General features: G+C 44.7%; 1 protein-coding gene across 4 annotated transcripts in view; it reads right to left on the reverse strand.

The window, feature by feature from the left end:
• Nucleotides 1–21012, reverse strand: part of LOC145352778 (spectrin beta chain, non-erythrocytic 1-like) — a 225802-nt gene that overhangs the window by 70928 nt on the left and 133862 nt on the right. For all 4 annotated transcript variants that reach the window (XM_080203089.1, XM_080203087.1, XM_080203088.1 and 1 more), the window contains 6 exons: nucleotides 16445–16591; nucleotides 8773–9036; nucleotides 7238–7456; nucleotides 7050–7139; nucleotides 4346–4624; nucleotides 1244–1374 (listed from right to left, as the gene is read on the reverse strand). In XM_080203089.1, coding sequence (XP_080059215.1) covers nucleotides 1244–1374; nucleotides 4346–4624; nucleotides 7050–7139; nucleotides 7238–7456; nucleotides 8773–9036; nucleotides 16445–16591 — 1130 coding nt within the window. The remainder of the gene's footprint in view (nucleotides 1–1243; nucleotides 1375–4345; nucleotides 4625–7049; nucleotides 7140–7237; nucleotides 7457–8772; nucleotides 9037–16444; nucleotides 16592–21012) is intronic.

The following is a 21012-nucleotide window of genomic DNA, read 5'->3' on the forward strand; positions in this document are numbered from 1 at the left end:
ACCCTCCAGGGCCACAGCTGCAAAGTCATGTGAAGGACATTGCAAAGGGAATAGATACTTGGGAATTACAAAGGTATTGGATAAAACACAGGTCTGAGCTTTCACGGCTTCTAAAAATAGTGGGACTGCCTCAACATGCCAAAGGGGCAACTCCTGTTCCTATGCTTATCCTTTTGTCACCAATTGTCTACGTGGTGCATTCAGGTATCTCTTGCATGCAATCAAGAGCAGTCATAGCAATTCCATGGAGGGAAGTGTGGAAAAACAAACAGGGTGAGTCACTTTCCGACTGCACCGCAGATCCCAACTCAAGGTCAAGGGCATTAATATCTATTTGACTGACCAGAACGTAACTACAGCACAAGAAAGGGTCTGACAGAAAGTGAAGCAGCTTTAACTGGGTGCATTTTGCTGATAATTACAATGGAGGCCTCCTCCTGCACTGTCGGGATTCTATATCATCATTTCAAATATTGGATCTAACATATCTCTGTCATAACCCACTTTGCTTGGTTTTTTTTATTCATTCGTGGGACATGGGCATCGCTGACTGGCCAGCATTTATCAGAAGGCAGTTGAGAGTCAACCACATTGCTGTGGCTCTGGAGTCACATGTAGGCCAGACCAGGTAAAGACGGCAGATTTCCTTCCCTCATCTCCAACCTAGATATGTTTTTCTGACAGTTGACAGCAGTTTCATGATTATCAATAGATTCTTAATTCCGGTTATTTTTTATTGCATACAAATTCCACCATCTGCCATGGCGGGATTCGAACCCACAACATTACCCGAGATTCTGGATTAATAGGCTACCAATAATATCACTAGGCTATTGCTTTGTGCTATTTTGCTATAAAACTGCCTTGAATTAGTATTGTTGGTTCAGGGCTCTGATGAACATAGAAACATAGAGACCAGAGCAGGGGTAGGCCATTCAGCCCATCGAGCCTACTCCGCCATTCATTTTAATCATGGCTGATCATCGAGTTCAATACCCCCTTCCTCCCATATTCCTTGATCCCTTTAACTCCAAGAGCCATATCTAATTTCTTCTTGAAATCAGACGTTTTGGCCTCAATTACTTTCTGTGGGAGTGAATTCCACACATTCACCACCCTCTGGGTGAAGAAATTTCTCCCCACCTCAGTTCCAAAAGGTTTATCCTCTACCCTCAAACTATGACCCCTGGTTCTGGACTCCCCATCTCTGAACGTTCGGGATGAGCACAGTATTGCTACTCACCCTTCAGGATGCTCCTCAATAAGTTGTCTCTGCGCTCTGTCTGCCAACTCCTGGATAATTCTCCCATAATCTAGGACAGCCTGCTGCAGGATCAGATGTTTCTTCAACATTGCTGTCGCACCAGCTTCATCCTAAAGCACCAAGAGGTAAGTTGGTGAGCGCACATACCAGGAACGGTGTGGCTACATTACAGGACTTGCAACCCCGGAGTAACAATCCAGAGAATTCGATCATGGAAACTTAAAATTTAGCTCATTAAATAATTAGTCATTTGGGAGGACAGAACTGGAGTATTGCTTGAACGAATAAAAAGAGACATGCTTTGTCAAAGTTTTTCTTCTTGCACTTATCAGGACAATCTGCAAGAATACCAAATCTAAAGGCAACAACAATTCATACTGCACGTGAAGAGAGCGCTGATTGATGCAGCTGCCAACTAACTTCCTTTCTTCTCTGTGAGCTGCCAAGGCATACTTCAAGTTAGCGTAAGACACGCAATGGCTGGAATATATGAAGCCTTCTTTATTGAATCTAATGTCAGGATTGGCCGAACTATGCAAGAATGGCTAACAATTTGTAGATCTACGTTCCGATACCTCTGAAGATCCACTGTAACCGCATATTCCTTCTAAAAAAATTTGTTGTGGAATGTGGGTGTCACTGGCTGGGATACTGTAGCGAGTGAATCCCTCCATCTCCCTTTAATGGAAGAATCAACTGTAGTTGACATAAATACTGTCGCTTAATACCTTGCACACAAATTTCTTACACACAACACCCACTCAGTCGCTAAAGGCAGATAACAAGCTATGCTTTCTCCTCGGGATATCTGAAAGCCATCCTAATTATGTTAGAAAGCACATTGTTCCAGGACGTAAGGGAATTAGTGGCATTCGCTGCCCATCCCCAAAGGCAAATAAGAGTCAAACACATTGCTGTGGGTCTGGAGTCACATGTAGGCAAGACCAGGCAAATACAACAGATTTCTTTCCCGAAAGGACATTAGTGAACCAGATGGGGTTTTTGGTGAATGGTCATCAGTAGATTTTTTAAATTCCAGATTTTTATTAAATTCAGATTTCACTATCTGCCGTGGTGGGATTCGAACCCAGGATCCCACAGCATTACACTGCGTCGCTGGATTACAAATCCATTGACAATACCACTTCACTACTGCCTCCTCTTTGTGCACCATATTTTGTCTATTTCAGAAGGCACACAAGAAGGTACATGACACAGATAAGGCTTCATGACATCTCCATCCCTGACTCCCTTGAAAGGAGGTTACCTATTTAATGGGTAGAACTTACCCCAAAACTACCTTCCTCAAACAAGACTCCCTAGTTTAACTATCCTTAAATCCTTTGAAGAGTAGTCCTGGTGAACCATTATTTTTTAATACTGTAGCGAATGAATCCCTCTACCTCCCTTTGATTGATGAATCATCCATAGTTGACAAAGTTACTGTCGCTTATTACCTTGCACACAATTTCTTATACACAACACCCACTTGGTCACTAAAAGCAGGTAACAAGCTTTCCATTCTCCGTAGGATATCTCAAAGCCATCCTAGTTATGTCAGAAGGCACATTGTTCCTGGATACAAGGAAATTAGTGGCAGTGCTCAGACTTACAACATAATTAGTTCCAGAAAAACACATCATAAATCGGGACTGATTTTCCTGCAGGGACAATGGTATAAATGGGACGGGGGAGGCAAGGGGTGGGTAGGTTCCTGAACCAAGGCTGGAAATCATACATAGGATGCCGGGCAGTATAAAACACTCTCATCTCTTGTCCTGTCAGGTCGCTGAGGTGATTGTTATTAACTGTACGCCTCTGCATAAGTTCCTCAGTTAGCATGGAGGACATAATTCAACCACTGACAGTTGCCTGTTTAACCCTGAACTTCCATGAGTCTGAGCGCATATTAAATATAATGTCAGCATGCAAAATACATTAAAATCGCAACGGTTGTGCCAAAAAAATTAACAGTACAAAACGCTCATCCTGAACCCAATAACGACAGTTCAGACCATCCAGTCATACAGATGTGCCAGGCAGACAGTCAATGCACACCTATGGATGTGTTGGTGCGGTGTTATAAAGTCAAAACCAACATTGTAAAGTTGAAGTGGAGTGTTAATTTACAAATGTGACTTCATTGTAACTTGAATGTCACAAAGTTGGGGACTGCTTGTACTAAACCCATTTACTCACCAACTTATTGTTGGGTTTGTAAAGAATGTAAAATAAATACTAGGAGGAGGACAACAGTGTGTGGCCTCTTTAGAAAACTGGTATGTGCCTCAACACTGAGTGGTTTAAAATATAGATATACAAAGTACACAAACAGCAACATTTGTTGCAGAGATCAAAATGTCACAGTTGCCTTGGTAACAGGCTCTGCAGGCTTTTGCATTTTGATAGCCTATGAGTTCAAAAGAAGCCTATCAGATTTGAATTTGCTGTTGCTGTCAGCATCAAACCAATCCTGACGGAGAAAATGCATATATCATCAGGAACATAAATATAGGATTCCAGCTGCCTGTCTTCAGTGGCTCCCGTTCAGTTGAGTTTGATTGAGAAGGCCAATCTGGAGCGCTTCTCCATCCTGCCAGCTAAAAGAACTCTCTTTGAAGAGAATTCTCCATCTGTCTAACAACCGGATATCAAATCAGGAAGACCTTACAGACAGAGAAATCATCAGGACAAAATTCCAACTCTTTTCCACGCCACCAGACCTGGTTGTGTATAATTTTTAAGAGCGACTAAGATTCTGTTATTACTGTTTTGGTACCGAATAGTCCTCGTCTTTATTTGAGCAACATTTCAGTCGAACCATCCTTTAATGAAAATTGGTTAAAGTTCCTGGTTGGTGGAATAAAATAACTTGTTAGTTATTCACTTAAAGCAAGTGTCAGGTCTTTATACTAATGAATCTCTAAGCATTAATATGGAAGAGTTAACACCTTTCCAAACATTTTGTCCAGATTACGAAGAGAGGTAAAGGGGATTAGACTCTGTGTCGTATCAATATGCTCTACAGGGTGTCCAATGCCGAACAGTAAAATGATAACATGGCTAAAATTGGATCAGTACCTTGGCTTTTTCATCAGCAATCATGTACAGCTCCTGCTCACTCATCCAAACTTCAGCCTCTGCAGCATCCAGGTAATATTGCTGGACTTCATTCGCGGCTTCCAGGCGCTTCTGCCTCTTCTCCGTTTCGTCCTGCAGTTTGCCCCACAACTCCTTCAACTCTTTCAGCTGCTCCTCGATAGCGCCCGAATCAGGTCTCTCCTCCATGATCATCGCCGTCCCTCTCTGCAGCACGTCATCAATGCGCGGCTGGTGGCCTTGGATTTCCTTCTGAAAAGTCTGCACAATCCAATTCTTTTTTTAGTTTATTTATTAGTGTCACAAGTAAGGCTTACATTAACACTGCGATGAAGTAACTGGGAAAATCCCCTAGTCGCCAGATTCCGGCACCTGTTCGGGTACAATGAGGGAGAATTTAGCACGGCCAATGTACCTAACCAGCAATGTGGAAGGAAATCGGAGCACCCATAGGAAACCCATGCAGACACAGGGAGAATGTGCAAACTCCACACAGATAGTGACCCAAGCTAGGAATCAAACCCGGGTCTCTGGCACTGAGGCAGCAGCGCTAATTACTGTGCCACCATGCACTGACCATTTAGCATGGCCAGTGCACCTACCCAGCAGGTCTATCGGACTTGCTCCAAAAACCAAATTCAAACTGAATCCAATTCATGGCCCCACAAGAGAGACCAACAAGATCCAAGCTAACAAGATAAGGCACTGCACCTGATCTTGATCTGGCATTTGATCTTAGCCAAAAGGCACATGACTACATTGATACTTGCTGAGGTGTTCCACACAGCCAGCTCACTAAAACACAAGCCCACTTTTACACTAAAAAGTGTAAGCTTTGGCTGGGTGGGTAGAATTTAGCATCTCACCAGCACGTTTGTGGCAGGAAACTGGAGCACCCGGAGGAAACCCATGCAAACATAGGGAGAACGTGCAGACTCCACACAGACAGTGACCCAAGCCAGGAATCGAACCCGGATCCCGAGTGCTGTGAGGCAGCAGCGCTAAGGTTTAATCAGGAGGGCTTCTGGGTTTTGGCTTGCATTGGGTACCAAATTCCACTATTCATCTTCCAGCAGTGAGAAAGGGCAAATAATTCCAAAACATGTTGATGCTGTCCACTGTTGTGCTGAAGTGAAGAATAATCTTAATCATTCACCAGCCACAAGCTTTCCAAATATAAATTATTTTGTCAGCTATCAGACCAAATTCAGTCAAAACCTTCAAGAATAAGAAATACAAGGCAAATGTTGTTTGCGGCATGGTGGCACAGTGGTTAGCACTACTGTCTCACAATGCCAGGGGCCCAGGTTCAATTCCTGGCTTGGGCAACTGTGTGAAGTTGCACATTCTCCCCATGTCTGGGTGGGTTTTCTCCGAGCGCTGTGGTTTCCTGCCACAGTGGGTTCGGTTGACTGGCTGTGCTAAATTGCCCCTTAGTGTCTGGGGATTAGCAGGGTAAATATGTAGGGCTACGGGGATAAGGCCTGGTGGGATTTTGTCAGTGCAGGGTCAATGGGCCGAATGGCCTCCTTCTTTACAGTATGGACTCAGTGAGTCTATGACTTAAGATCTCTCATTGATTTTATTTGGACTGAGAGGCTAGCAATGGAGGAGGGTGTGTAATGGAATGAATAAAGTTCACTGGATGTTGATCCCATGAGCTGGGTGTTGGTATTCATCGTAAGATAATGCACAATGTAACATTCAGTGATAAATTACATACAAATTAGGAGTAGGCCATTTGGCCCCTCAAGCCCTGCCCTGCCAATCATCAAGATCATGGCTGACCTGATTGTAGCCTCAATTCCACATTCCTGCTGACATCCCAATAACCTTTCACCCCCTTGTTAATCATGAATCAAACTAGCTCTACCTTTAAAATATTCAAAGAGTCTGCTTCCACTGCCTTTTCAGGAACAGAGTTCCAGAAACTTATGATCCTCTGAGAAAACAAAAATTCCTCCTCATTTCTGTCTTAAATGAGTGACGCCTTATTTTGAAACAGTGACCCCAGTTCGAGATTCTCCCACAAGAGGAGACATCCTCTCCCCATCCATCCTGTCAATGCCCCTCAGGATCTTAAAGGTTTCGATCAAGTTGCCTCCTATCCTTTTAAACTCCAGCGGATGCAAACCTAACCTCTCCATCTTTCCTCATAAGATGACCCACCCATTCCTGGAATTAGTCTAGTAAACCTTCTTTAAAAATTGTTTACAACAGGGTAAGACTCAGACCTACAAACCCCATTATTTGGGCTTCCCATAGAATCCCTACAGTGCAGAAGGAGGCCATTTGGCCCATCAAGCTTGCACTAACAACAACCCCACGTAGGGCCTATCCCTGTAACCCCACATACTTACCCTGCTAATCTTCCTGACACTAAGAGGCATTTACCTTGGCCAACCAACCTAACCCCCACATCTTTGAACTGTGGGAGGAAACTGGAGCACCTGGAGGAAATCCACACAGACACAGGGAGACGCCACACAAACAGTGATCCAGGGTTTGCAATTGAACCCGGATCCCTGGCATTGTGAGGCAACAGTGCTAACCTCTGTGCTGCCCAATATAAATATCAACAGGTCAAAAGCCAGTGATAGAAGATGATAATTACGGCGTTTAAAATTTCATAACTTGGTACGTGTGCTGAAACACTCAACAGAGAGTTCCTACTAATACCACCGACCTTGTTCTTCTTCATTAAGAGCTGTACTGTCTGGAGATTGTGGCCATGGTCTGTGCTCGTTGCTATGGGCATTCGTTCCTGGACCCAAAGCTAAAAGAAGAACATGGAAAAGCGTGAGATCTCACCAAACAAGGCCACTGGTAACTCTGTACAATTTGCTACTTTGATCGGGACCTATCACCACTTACAATCTCATCCTCCAGGTCCCGGTAAAACTGGTAAGTCATCTTCGATTGGAGGAGCTTTTGGCGCCGTTCCTGCATTGGGCTCATCAGCTTCAAGAACCTGCTCTCGATTTCTTTCTCTTTCTCGTCTGCCTCCTTCTGTCCATCTTGGGAGGGAATCTTGGGCTGGGACAGAAGCTCCTCCACCTCTTTCTGACGCATATCCACTTGATTTTCCAACACCTGTCCGCAACAAGAAACATTTAATCCTCACGTGTCTCTGGTTCTCCATTGAAACTTTGAGTAACAGCCCACTGCTACAAATTGACTGATCAAGAAACCAACCTTGTACCACGTCCCGGGACACGCAGTTTCACTCAGGGTCTTTCTCTGAAAGTCCTTCGCTCTATAACGTGGAGATGCTGGCATTGGATTGGGGTACGCACAGTAAGAAGTCTCTCAACACCAGGTTAAAATCCAACAGGTTGATTTGGAATCACGGGCTTTTGGAGTTCCTTCCTCAGGTCAATGGAGAGTTGGGTTCACAAACATGGCATATATAGACAGAGACACAATTGCAAGGAATAATGCCCTAGCCTGGCCAACCTCTCCCTATAACTCAGGCATCTTGCGATTGCACCTCTGTCTATATATGCCATGTTTGTGAACCCAACTCTCCACTCACCTGATGAAGGAGCAGCACTCTGAAAGCTCGTGATTCCAAATAAACCTGTTGGACTTTAAGTTGGTATTGTGAGACTTCTTATTGGTACAATAAGAGTTAAATGTTGCATTTTGTTGGTCTTAGGGCATTGAGTATAAGAGTTGGGACATTATGCTATAATTGTATAAGTCATTGAGGCCATACTTGGGAGTATTGTGCACAGTTTTGGTCACCCTGTTAGAGGAAGGACATGGATAAATTGGGAAGAATGCAAAGAAGATTTATAAGGATGTTGCCAGGCCAAGTGGGCCTGACTTACAGGGAGAGGTTGGCTAGGCTGGGACTTTATTCCTTGGAATGTAGGAGAATGAGGGGCGACCTTATTGAGGTATATAAAATAATGAAGGGCATTGATAGGATGAACAGATCGCGTCCTTGGAAGGAGACTGAATTGAAAACTGGAGGGCATTGGTTTAAGGCGAGGGGGGAAAGATCAAGAGATCTGTGGGCAATCTCTTGACGCAGAGGGTGGTCTGTGTATGGAATGAGCTGCCAGAGGAAGTGGTTGAGACAGGTACAATAGCAACATCCTAAGATGTGTAGGTTAGGTTGATTGGCCATGCTAAATTGCCCCTTAGTGTCCAAACATGAGTAGGTCAGGTGGATTAGTCATGGTAAGTGTGTGGGGTTACGTGAATAGAATGGAGGGGAGATGCTCTTTTGGAAGATGTTGCAGACTCGATGGGCCGACTGGCCTTTTTCAGCACTGTAGGGATTCTATGGATTTATAAACCATCTCGCTGAACCCTCTCATTAATTCAAATTAGGATGAAATCATTGTGGAAACACTCAGCAGGCCAGGCAGCATCAGTGGGGGAAGACGAAACATCATCACCTGTAGTTTCTTCAGCAGGATATTGACGCTGGTCAGGTCCTTGCCAAAGTCTTCAGAACGTAACTGCAACTCCAACTCAGTCATCCACTTGTTTAAGTCATCGTAGGTCTGTGCAAACAGCTCCGACCGGTTTGCGTGGAACAGACGCTCTGCTTTCTGATTGGCGGTCATGTCCAAAGCTTTCCACAAATCATTCAGTTCTTTCAGTTTCTCCACGACAACTGGTTTGAACTCAGGCTTTTCCTCCATCAGCTGCTTCCCCTCCTGAAGTAAAGGGGGAAAAAGACAGGGTCAATACACTGCGACACTAGCAGCGACCACTTGTTACTACCACAACTGAAGTATGAGCTTCAAATACCAAGTGGGTCTAACAAATACAGTCAAACAGTAAACTAGACACTAACAATGTTTACTAGTCTTCAGATTCTCCGCACAAAGCTGGGAACGGTATGGTAGCACAGTGGTTAGTACTAATGCCTCACAGCGCCAGGGACCCAGGTTCAATTCCGGCCTCAGGTCACTGTCTGTGGGGAGCTTGCACATTCTCCCCGTGTCTGTGTGGGTTTCCTCCGGGTGCTCCAGTTTCCTCCCACACTGGATTAGGTGGATTGGCCGTGCTAAATTGACCCTAGTGTCAGGGAATTACATAAGAACATAAGAAATAGGAGCAGGAGTAGGCCATCCAGCCCTTCGAGCCTGCCCCGCCATTCAATAAGATCATGGCTGATCTGTCGCTGCTCAGTTCCACTTTCCCGCCCTCTCCCCATAACCCTTAATCCCCTCTCCTATCAAAAACCCATCAACCCGCGTCTTAAAAATATTTAGCGAGGCAGCCTCCACCACTTCAACGGGCAGAGAATTCCAGAGACTCGCAGGGTAAAAATGTGGGATTACAAAAAGAGACCTGGGTGGGATTGTGGTCGGTGCACATTCGATGGGCCGAATGACCTCCTTCTGCACTGTAAGGATTCTATGAAAGTTATCTTGTTTCTAGTGATGAAATGGATTTGCAATGAATAATAGCGCTGTACAAAACTTAAAATATCATTTGCAATGGATTCTGTTCTTGCTTCATTATCTCTGGTGTCTCCCAAGTATCTATTTCCCAGTGATATGCTGCCCCTCAGTGACATCATTAGCCATCGTTTTCCATGCCCGCTCCTATAATAACTCCAGGAGTCGGCTATAAAGGAACAGTGCTTTCTTGCGCAAAATAAAATCAAGCAAAAACCACAAGCCTATGGTGAACACAAACAGGTCCCAGTGGACCCGCTCAGGGGCTTGCTTTATAAAGAGCTCAATATACAAGTCCTACAGGAAGGTCAACTAGTGATTCGCCATGCAAGTCCTGGGATTTTCACAGCTCCAAACTCTGTTCCCCAACTCCCGCCCTAGTAATAATCTGGGATTAAAACAGCTTTCTCTTGGCGTCTCACCTCAGCCTGAACTGAACTCCCAATCTCATATTCGCACCTGGTCTAGCTACAAGGGTGGCACGATGGCACAGTGGTTAACACTGCTGTCTCACAGCACCAAGGAGCCAAGTTCAATTCCAGCCTATCGGTCACTATCTATGTCTGTGTGGGCTTCCTCCGAGTGCTTTGGTTTCCTCTTACACTCCAAAAATGTGCTGGTTAGGTGCATGGTAAATTGACCTTTAGTGTCAGGGGAATTAGCAGGGCAAATACGTGGGGTCATGGGGATAGAGCCTGAGTGGGATTGTTGTTGGTGTAGACACGATGGGCTGAATGGCCTTCTTTTGCACTGAAGGGATTCTATGATTCTACTTTCGTCTCCATAACTTTGTCCCAACTTTGCCCATTGGTAGAAGTAGGAAACCTCGGATGGCTTGGGATATTGAGGTCAAGAAGAAGAAAGAGGCACATGACATGCATTGGCAGCTGGGATCAAGTGGATTCCGTGAAGGGTATAGAGGGTTTTGGAGTAGAGTTGAGAGAGAAATCAGGATGACAAAAAGGGGAGAGGAGATTGGTTTAGCAGATAAGGCAAAGTAGAATCCAAAGAGCTTCTACAAATACATAAAAGGGCAAAAGAGTAACTAGGGAGAGAGTAGGGCCTCTTAAGGCACTCCTTAAAACCTACTCCAAGATTAAGATTTTGGTCATTGGACTTATTTTGTGCATTTTGTTTTATGATGCTCCTGTAGCACGTCTTGGGACATCTTATTACAATAAACAAGCTGTATAAATATACATCAAATGTCTGGTAAAATTGTTGGTAACATTATCTGCAACAACTGGAACATCCATGCTCATAGCACGAGTCAATAATATTGAACTGAAGAACAAGATTAAGTTGGATGGCCGCCATTAGCACAAAATACTTAATTCATTTAAGTCTAAGCTCATTAATGAGACCAAAAGAGCCCCAGGCATCGGAGTGGGGGTTGATTCCCTGGGAGAGTCACAGAATCCCTACAGTGTAGAGTGAAGCCATTTGGCCCAAGAGGTCTACAAATTCGCACCCAAGCCCTATCCCCATAACTGCACATATTTACCCTGCTAATCCCCCTGACACCAAAGGGTAATTTAGCATGGTCAATCTACCTAACCTGCGCATCTTTGGGTTGTGGAAGGAAACCACAGCACCCGGAGGAAACCCGCACAGACATGGGGAGAAGGTGCAAACTCCACACAGACAATGACCTAAGCCAGGAATTGAACTCGGGTCCCTGGCACAGTGCTAACCACTGTGCGTTATTATAAACTTTTTTTTTGTTGGCTTTTAATACAACCAAATATGTATTTATTAGTGTCACAAGTAGGCTTACATTAACACTGCAATGAAGTTACTGTGAAAATCCCCTAGTCGCCACACTCCAGCACCTGTTCGGGTACACTGAGGGAGAATTTAGCACGGCCCATGCACCTAACCAGGACGTCTTTAAGACTGTGGGAGGAAACCAGAGCACCTGGAGGAAACCCACGCAGACATGGGGAGAATGTGCAAACAGTGACCCAAGCCGGGAATCGAACCCAGGTCCCTGGCGCTGTGAGGCAGCAGTGCTAACCACTGTACCAGCCAAGGCTACAGGGCTCAAAAGAGATTACAGCAATCATTTGCTCCTAATCCTTTGTATTATTGCAAATGTCAGATACTTTCCATCAAATAAGCAAGAAGACAAATTAATTCCAGTTAATTACCAGGCACTTGTGTGAAGGTGTAACGGATTAATAATTCATAGTGACAGGATATGACTTGGAATCATTATTGAATGTCAATGTTGCAACTGAGATGAGGCCAAGTTTCTTTTCAATACATTCTCTGTTCAAATCACACAAGGTGAGTTATTGAAAGCAAGATGCTAAGCATTTTGCATGTCAATTTCTATTTTAAATGTCAGCCAATTTGAGGAGGTGTGGTTCCTGTGAAGTGTGTTGGGGATTTAGTTTTGATAATAAGGGAAGGTTTTCTCTCTGAATTTGTGTACAATCAACATGTGTTGAATCCAACACATAGGCAGAAAGATACAGCTACCTTTGTGTGAAAATGGATCTCTATCCTGGGTAAACCTAAAGCCAAGCCTTTACAGATTATTTATTATTAGTCACAAGCAGGCTTACATTAACACTTCAATGAAGTTATTGTGAAAACCCCTAGTCGCCACATTTCGGCGCTTGTTTGGGTACACCAATGTGATGGGATGCACCATAGAAAGATTTCTTTCTGGATGTATAACAGCTTGGTATGGGCTCCTGCTCTGCCCAAGACCACAAGGAACTACATAAGGTTGTGAATGTAACCCAATCCTAATGCAAACCAGCCTCCCATCCAGTGATTCTGTCAACACTTCCTGCTGCCTCAGAAAAAAAGCCAGCATAGCTAAGGACCCCACACGCCCCAGACATTCCCTTTTCCACCTTCTTCCGTCGGAAAAAAGTGCAAAAGTCTCAAGTCATATACCAACTGACTCAAGAACAGCTTCTTCCCTGCTGCCATTAGGCTTTTGATCTTCCTCTGCACCCTTGCTACGGCTGCAACACTACATTCTGCACTCTCTCCGTTCTTTCTCTGTGAACGGTATGCTTTGTATTGCGCGCAAGCAACAATAATTTTCACTGTATATTGATACATGCGACAATAATAAATCAAATCAAACTGATGGAGAATTTAGCCAATGCACATCTTTGGACTGTGGGAGGAAACCGGATCACCCAGAGGAAAGCCACACAGACACAGGGAGAACGTGCAGACTCCACACAGACAGTGACCCCAGGCAGGAATAGAACCTGGGTCCCTGGCGCTGTGAGGCAGCAGTGCAAACCACTGTGCTACCGGTTAGCTTAGGTTAATTGACTGTGCTAAATTGGCCCTTAGCGTCAGGTGGATTCACAGGGTAAATGTATGGGATTATGGGGATCGGACCTGGGTGGGACTTTTTCTTAATTTATATCCAAGCAAAATTGGTCCAAAGTCCCTACAAGAGAGACATTACCGATCCAAGCTGATAAGACAGGCCCCACTTTTCCTGCCTTGGGTTCGATCAAGAAGATCCAAGCCGATATGAGAAGGCATTGCACCCCTCCAGGGCTTGATCTGGGCCAAAAGGCCTGGATGGTGTTGCAGAAAGTTGCTTCAGATGAAGCCTCAGTGTAATCTCTGATTTCTATCAAGCGTAGGACCAGATACTACACTTGCTCTTAACCAAAAGGCCGATTGTTGATGCAGGTGCAATGGGCTGAATGGCCTCCATCTGCACCATAAGATTCTATGATTTATGAAATCAAACCCTCTTTAATGAAGTGTTTCTCAATTTCATTTCAGCACTCCAAGGAATCCTCCCTCAGTAACAAAAATCCTTTCTGGCTTATAGGATAAACAGACAATGATTTGTGATTCAGTCAGTAAATATTCAAACATTTTTGACAGCACAGCCCTCCAAAAATGTAAATAATTAATCTCCAGCCAAAGTATATCGTTACAAAACCTTTACAAACGTATCCTGTTATTTCTTTACAAAGGCTTAATAAATTTATTAACATGAATACCAAGTCAGTTACAAAATTAATCAGTCATTAATTCAGGATTTAAACTATTGATTTATTGATAGTTACCACCTCGCCCTCTCAAACTGCAGTTTAAGTTTTTCACACACAGAATCCTACAGTGCAGGGGGTGGCCATTCAGCCCGTCAAGTCTGTGCCAACCCACCCAGGCCCTATCCCCGTGCATTTATCCTAGCTGCTTTCCTTGACACTGAAGGGAGATTTAGCATGACCAATCCACCTAACCTGCAGATCTTTTGGATTGTAGGCAGAAACGGTCGCAGACACGGGAAGAGCACGCAAAATCCACACAGAGAGTGACCCCAAGCCTGGAATCGAACTCAGGTCCCTGGCACTGGGAGACAGCAGTGTTAACCACTGTGCCACCCCCACATGGACCTCATGCAGAGTTTATGTTGTATTCATTACCCAAATCTTCAGCAGAATCTACTTTGCAAAATTTAACTATTTTAGGTATATTTGTTTTAAACCACTGTGTGTGTTTTATACATGGGAATTTGGAGTTTCCACTAGTTTGCGCTGTTAGCCAACCAGTACAAAGGATTGAGGAATCTTACGATCAAACTGTCTCCAATATCGGGTGGGATTTAATCAGCCCCGTCAGAGAACTGGCAGGAAGTCTGACAGGGATAAATGTCCTTCGGATACTTGAGTGGCCACTATCCAGCCTTACTTGTGAAAGTAAGGAATCTCACAACACCAGGTTAAGGTCCAACAGGTTTATTTGGTAGCACGAGCTTTCGGGGCACTGCACCTTCATCAGCTGAGTCAGACATACTGGCACTGGAGGGGGTGCAGAGGAGATTCACTAGATTGATTCCGGAGTTGAGACGGCTGGCTTATGAGGTGAGACTGAGTAGAAAGGGGCAATACTCATTGGAATTCAGAAGAATGGGGGAGGATCTAAAAGAAACATAAGATTATGAAGGGGATACATAAGATAGAAGCAGGGAAGTTGTTCCCACTGGTGGGTGAAACTAGAACTAGGGGGCATAGCCTCAAAATAAGGGGCAGCAGGTTTAGGACTGAGTTGAGGAGGAACTTCTTCACACAAAGGGTTGTGAATCTGTGGAATTCCCTGCCCAGTGAAGCAGTTGAGGCTGCCTCATTGAATGTTTTTAAGGCAAATGATAGATACATTTTTGAACAGTAAAGGAATTAAGGATTATGGTGAGCTGGCAGGTAGTGGGGCTGAGTCCACGAAAAGATCAGCCATGATCTTTTTGAATGGCTGTGCAGGCTCGAGGGGCCAGATGGCCTACTCCTGCTCCTAGTTCTTATGTTCTCTGTGATTGAGGGTCCCAGGGGGCAAATCCCAACCACTAAAAACCAATGGCCAATGAGAGATTGCTAACTCCTCATTGCCATCAGCACCTCCAAGAGCAGTGGCAGCTTCTGGTATTGCACCCACTCGAGGCCCCGCAATGTTGCAATGTTTTATAGACTATGCAATTATTTAAAACACCCCTCTTTCCACATTCCAAGGGCAATGATACTCACACTCCGATTCATTGAGTATCAGATGTTGACATGATGTTTTGTTTGTACTTCCTGTCTCCAAATCCTCGACGAGGGACCCTCAAGGCCAACAATGAGTGAAGGTGGGATGAGGATCACGGGGGTTGGGGAGGTGGGTGTCGGGAGGGAGGGCTGATGGGAATAAGGTGCGGCCAGTCTCTCACTGGCAAACAGAGCAAGCGAGTGGAAGCCCCAAACTGATAGATAGGATTTTCCAATCCCCATACGATGTGCGCTGCAGAGGCAGCTTGCCATTGGCCAGTGGCGGGATCTTCCAGTCCTGCCGCTGTCAACGGGATTCCCCGTTATTTTTCACCCTCCATCTCCGGTGAACCAATGGCAAGAGTAAGGGATGGAGGTGTGGGGTGCGCGGGGGGTACAGTTGGCGGGACTGAAAGACATCCATCTTAACCAACTAAATTCCAGGGATACAGTTTGTGTAATCTCTCCTTGTAACTTAACTCTTTCAGTCTGTTACTCAGCTGAATCTATGTTGCATTCCCACCAAGGTCAATATATCCCTCCCAAGGTGCACTGCCCAAAACTACTTGCAGTACTCCAGGCATGGCCTAAACAGGGCTTTGTATAGCTGAAGAAGGACTTCCACACTCCGATATTCTATAGAATTGCTCTACAGTACAGAAAGTGGCCACTCGGCCCATCACGTCTGCACCGACTGTCCGAATGCGCATCCCAGCCAGCCCCTTCCCCATAACCTTGCACATTTGCCATGGCCATTCCACCTAACTTGCACATCTTTGCATACTAAGGGGCAACTTAACATGGCCAATCCATCCAATTTACACATCTTTGGCCACAAAAGGGAGAATGTAGCATGGCCAATCCACCTAACTTGCATATCTTTGTACTGTGGGAGGAAACCGCAGAACCCGGAGGAAACCCATGCAGACATGGGGAGAATGTGCAAACTCCACGCAGGCTCGAGGCCGGAATTGAATCCAAGTCCCTGGCCCTGTGAGGCAGCGCTAACCACTGTGCCATCATGTTACTCCTCAAAACACATTAGGTGACAACAGATTCAAAATGGGGAATTGTGATTAAGGGAGATATGTTAGACAGAGTTAGACAGAAGAGATTTTACGAATCATTCCTTAGCTGTGTTTCACCTTATCAACGTTATCCAGTCTTTCTTTATTCGATGCCAGTTCCGCCATAAACGCCTGGTGCTTCTGCCATTTTGTGTGTAGGTTGCGAGCCTCATCATAAGACGTGTCCTGGGCAGTTAACATCTTCTCGTTGATCCAAAAGATAAGCTGGAAGCAGAAACAGGCAGAGAACAATGTCCAGAGGCTGTGCAGGTATGTGAGAGACCTCAGTCCCAAAGATGACAGGATTTGCAACGCAATCCCAATACAGTAAGAAGTCTCACAACACCAGGACCAACAGGTTTATTTGGAATCACGAGCTTTCAGAGCACTGCTCCTTCATCAGGTGAGTCAAGAGGTGGGTTCACAAACACGACACAGACTCAATTACAAGATAATGGTTGGAATCTTACAATTGTGTCTCTATATGCCGTATTTGTGAACCCGTCTCTCAACTCACCTGAGGAAGTAGCAAAGCTCCAAAAGCTTGTGATTCCAAATAAACCTGTTGGACTTTAACCTGGTGTTGTGAGACTTCTTACTGTGCCCACCCCTGTCCATTGCTGGCATCTCCACATCATGAATCCCACCACCAGAGGAAGTTGCAGTTTTGTTTTCAGGATCAGACTGTGGTTTGAGACACAGGAGGTGAACAGAACACACTGCCACAGCCCTGCCAGGTGGGCAGGCTATTTAGCTTAACTTGTGGTCGCAAGTTTCAAGGTCAAAAACCTTGCTCAGAGAAGGCAAAGGATAATAAGATCCTTCCTCCTCTTCCTCTCAACACACAGCATGAATCCTGAGTAAGAATATTTAAAGGCATCTTAATCCGCTCAGCAAAAAAAAACTAGTGTAATATCTGCTGAATGCAAGTCCGCTTAAGGACAAGTAGTTATAGATGATTGAGTTGTCTAGGACAGTGGTTCCAAACCTTTTAAGTGTCACACCACACCTCTATAGTATAAAAATACTCACTCAGTCACACCTCCTATTTTCTCTGTCTTCCCTCCTTATTGGGAACGACCTTTTTAACTTCTCCCTGTCCTCTCATCTGTTTTTCCTAACCTTCCCCATCTCTTTTACTTCTCCTGGTTTTTTTTTAAATTTATAAGTTATTTATTAGTGTTTTACAAGTAGGTTTACATTAACACTGCAACGAAGTTATTGTGAAAATCCCCATGTCGCCATATTCCGGTGCCTGTTCTGGTACACTGAGGGAGAATTTAGAAATACAGAAAAACTACAGCACAAAGAGGCCCTTCAGCCCACAAGTTGCGCCAAACATGTCCCCACCTACTAGGCTTACCTATAACCCTCCATCTTACTAAGTTCTATGTACTAATTCTTAAAAGACCCTATCAAATCCACCTCCACCACCACTGCGTGGTCAATGCACCTAACCAGCACATTTTTTGGACTATGGGAGGAAACTGGAGCACCCGGAGGAAACCCACGCAGACACGCAGAGAACATACAGACTCTGCACAGACAGTGACCCAAGCCGGGAATCGAACCCAGATCCCTGGTGCTGTAAGGAGCAGCGTTAACCAATGTGCCACCGTGACGCCCCCTGGTAGTATTCTCTGAAATGGTGGAGACCGAGGGGGATCTGATAGATGTCTATAAATTATGAAAGACTCAGATAGGATTGACAGTCAGAATCTTTTTCCCAGATCTGAAATGTCTAATACTAGGGGGCACGCACTGAAGGTGAGAAAGGGGAAAGTTCAAAGAAGATGAGGGGCAAGATTATTTTACACAGAATGGTGGGTGTCTGGAACGCACTACCAGGGGTGGTGGTGGAGGAGGCAGATACGATAGGGGTGTTTAAGGGACTTTTAAATAAGCACATGAATGTGCAAGGAATAGAGGGATATGGACCAAGGGCAGACAGAAGGGATTAGCTTAATTTGGCATCATGTTTGGCACAACATGGGTATCACTGGCCGGCCAGCATTTATTGCCCATTTCTGGCTGCCCAAGGGCAGTTGCGAGTTGAGCCGTGGTTCTGGAGTCACATAGGCCAGGCCAGATAAGGATTTCCTCCCCTAAAGGACATTAGCGAAACAGATGGGTTTTTCCGACAATCGGCAACGGTTTCATGGTCATCAGTGGATTCTTAATTCCAGATATTCTTTTAAAAAATTCATATTCCACCATTGGGATTCAAACCAGGATCCCCAGAACATTGATCCAGAAGCTCAGCTAATAATCTAGCGATAATATCACTCGGTCACCGCCTCCCGAGGTGTTGTGCTTGGATCCACTGGAGTTTAGAAGAGTAAGAGGCGACCTACCTCGCACTAAGTTAGTCTTTTTCTACACCCTGGCTCAACTGTAATGCTACATTCTGCACGCTCTCCTTTCCTTCTCTGCTTTGTATAGTGCACAAGAAACAATACTTTTCACTGTATACCAATATGTGACAATAATGAATCAAATAATAATTGATTGAAACCTTTTAGGATCCTGATAGGTCTCGATAAGGGGGACATAGAGAGGATGCTTCCTCTTGAGCGAGAATCTAGAATTAGGGGGTAAATGTTCAAAAAATGGGATCTCCTATTTAAGACAGAGATGAGAAGATTTGTTTTCTTTCAGAGGGCGAAGAGCCTTTGGAACTGTCTCAAAAGGCAGTGGAAAGAAAGTCTTTGAACGTTTTTAAGACGGAGCTAGATAGATTCTTGATTAACAAGGGTGTGAACGGTCATCGGAGTGGGCAAGAGGCTGCAGTCAGATCAGCCATGGCCTTATTGAATGGTGGAGCAGGCTCGAGTGGCCTCCTCCTGCTCCTAATTTGTGTTTGTAGATATTGAGTTCAATAATCTACGGCTGCCGGCAGTTCTGAAATGAAGGTGGTAGGCTTTTGATATTGTCGCTAGATTAGTGACCCAGGGTTATGCTCTGGGGACCTGGGTTCAAATCCTACCACAGTAGATGGTGAGATTTAAATTGAATAAAATCTGGAATTGAAAGACTGAGGTGACCAATGAAATCATTGTCGATTGTCATGAAAACCCAGCTGGGATATGGAAGGAAATCCTTACCTGGTCTGGCCTACATGTAACTCCAGGTCCACAACAAGTTTGAAGTTTATTTACTAGTGTCGCAAGTAGGTTTACATTAACACTGCAACAAAGTTACGGTGAAAATCCCCTATTCACCACACTCTGGCATCTGTTTGGGTACACTGAGGGAGAATTTAGTGTGGCCAATGCACCTAATCCGCACATCTTTGGACTGTGGGAGGAAACCAGAGCACCTGGGAGGAAACCCACGCAGACACAGGGAGAATGTGCAGACTCCGCACAGTGACCCAAGGTTGACTAGGTTAGGATTGTTTTCACTGGAATTCAGATGAATGAGGGAGGATCTCACAGAGACTTATAAAATTTTAATGGGACTAAACAGGATGGATGACCCCAATTGTGGGAGTGTCCAGAACCAGGGGTCACAGTCTGAGGATACAGGGTAAACATTTAGGATGAAGATGAGTCATAGAGTCAGAGGTTTACAGCATGGAAACAGGCCCTTCGGCCCAACTTGTCAATGCTGCCCTTTATTTTTAAAAACCCCTAAGCTAATCCCAATTGCCCACATTTGACCCATGTCCGCCTATACCCATCATACCCATGTAAATATCTAAATGCTTTTTAAAAAACAAAATTGTACCCACCTCTATTACTACCTCTGGCAGCTTGCTCCAGACACGCACCACCCTCTGTGTGAAAAAATTGCCCCTCTGGGCACTTTTGTATCTCTCCCCTCTCACCTTAAACCTAATTTTAGATCCCCCTGCCTTTGGGAAAAGATATTGACTATTTAGCTGATCTGTGCCCCTCATTATTTTATAGACCTCTATAAGAACACCCCTCAGTCTCCAAAGCTCCAGAGAAAAAAGTCCCAATCTATCCAGCCTCTCCTCATAACTCAATCCATCAATTCCTGGGAGCATCCTAGTAAATCTTTTCTACACTTTTTCTAGTTTAATAATATCCTTTCTTTAATAGGGTGACCAGAATTGTACACAGTATTCCAAGTGTGGCCTTACCAATGTCTTGTACAACTTCAACAAGATGTCCCAACTCGTATATTCAACGTTCTGACCAATGGAATCAAGCATGCCGAATGCCTTCTTCACCACGCTGTCCACCTGTGACTCCATTTTCAAGGAGCTATGAACATGTACCCCTAGATCTCTTTGTTCTGTAACTCTCCCCACTGCCCTACCATTAACTGAGTAAGTCCTGCCCTTGTTAATCTACCAAAATGCATCACCTCGCATTTATCTAAATTAAACTCCACCTGCCATTCGTCAGCCCACTGGCCCAACTGATCAAGATCCCATTGTAATTGGAGATAACTTTCTTCACTATCCACTATGCCACCAGTCTTAGTGTCATCTGCAAACTTACTAACCATGCCTCCTATATTCTCATCCAAATCATTAATATAAATGACAAATAACAGTGGGCCCAGCACTGATCCCTGAGGCACACCACTGGTCACAGGTCTCCAGTTTGAAAAACAACTCTCTGCAACCACCCTCTGGCTTCTGTCAAGAAGCCAAATTTGTATCCATTTAGATA

Source organism: Carcharhinus amblyrhynchos, chromosome 14 (assembly GCF_965287045.1).
Source record: "Carcharhinus amblyrhynchos chromosome 14, sCarAmb.v2.hapA, whole genome shotgun sequence".
Classification (NCBI taxonomy): domain Eukaryota; kingdom Metazoa; phylum Chordata; class Chondrichthyes; order Carcharhiniformes; family Carcharhinidae; genus Carcharhinus; species Carcharhinus amblyrhynchos.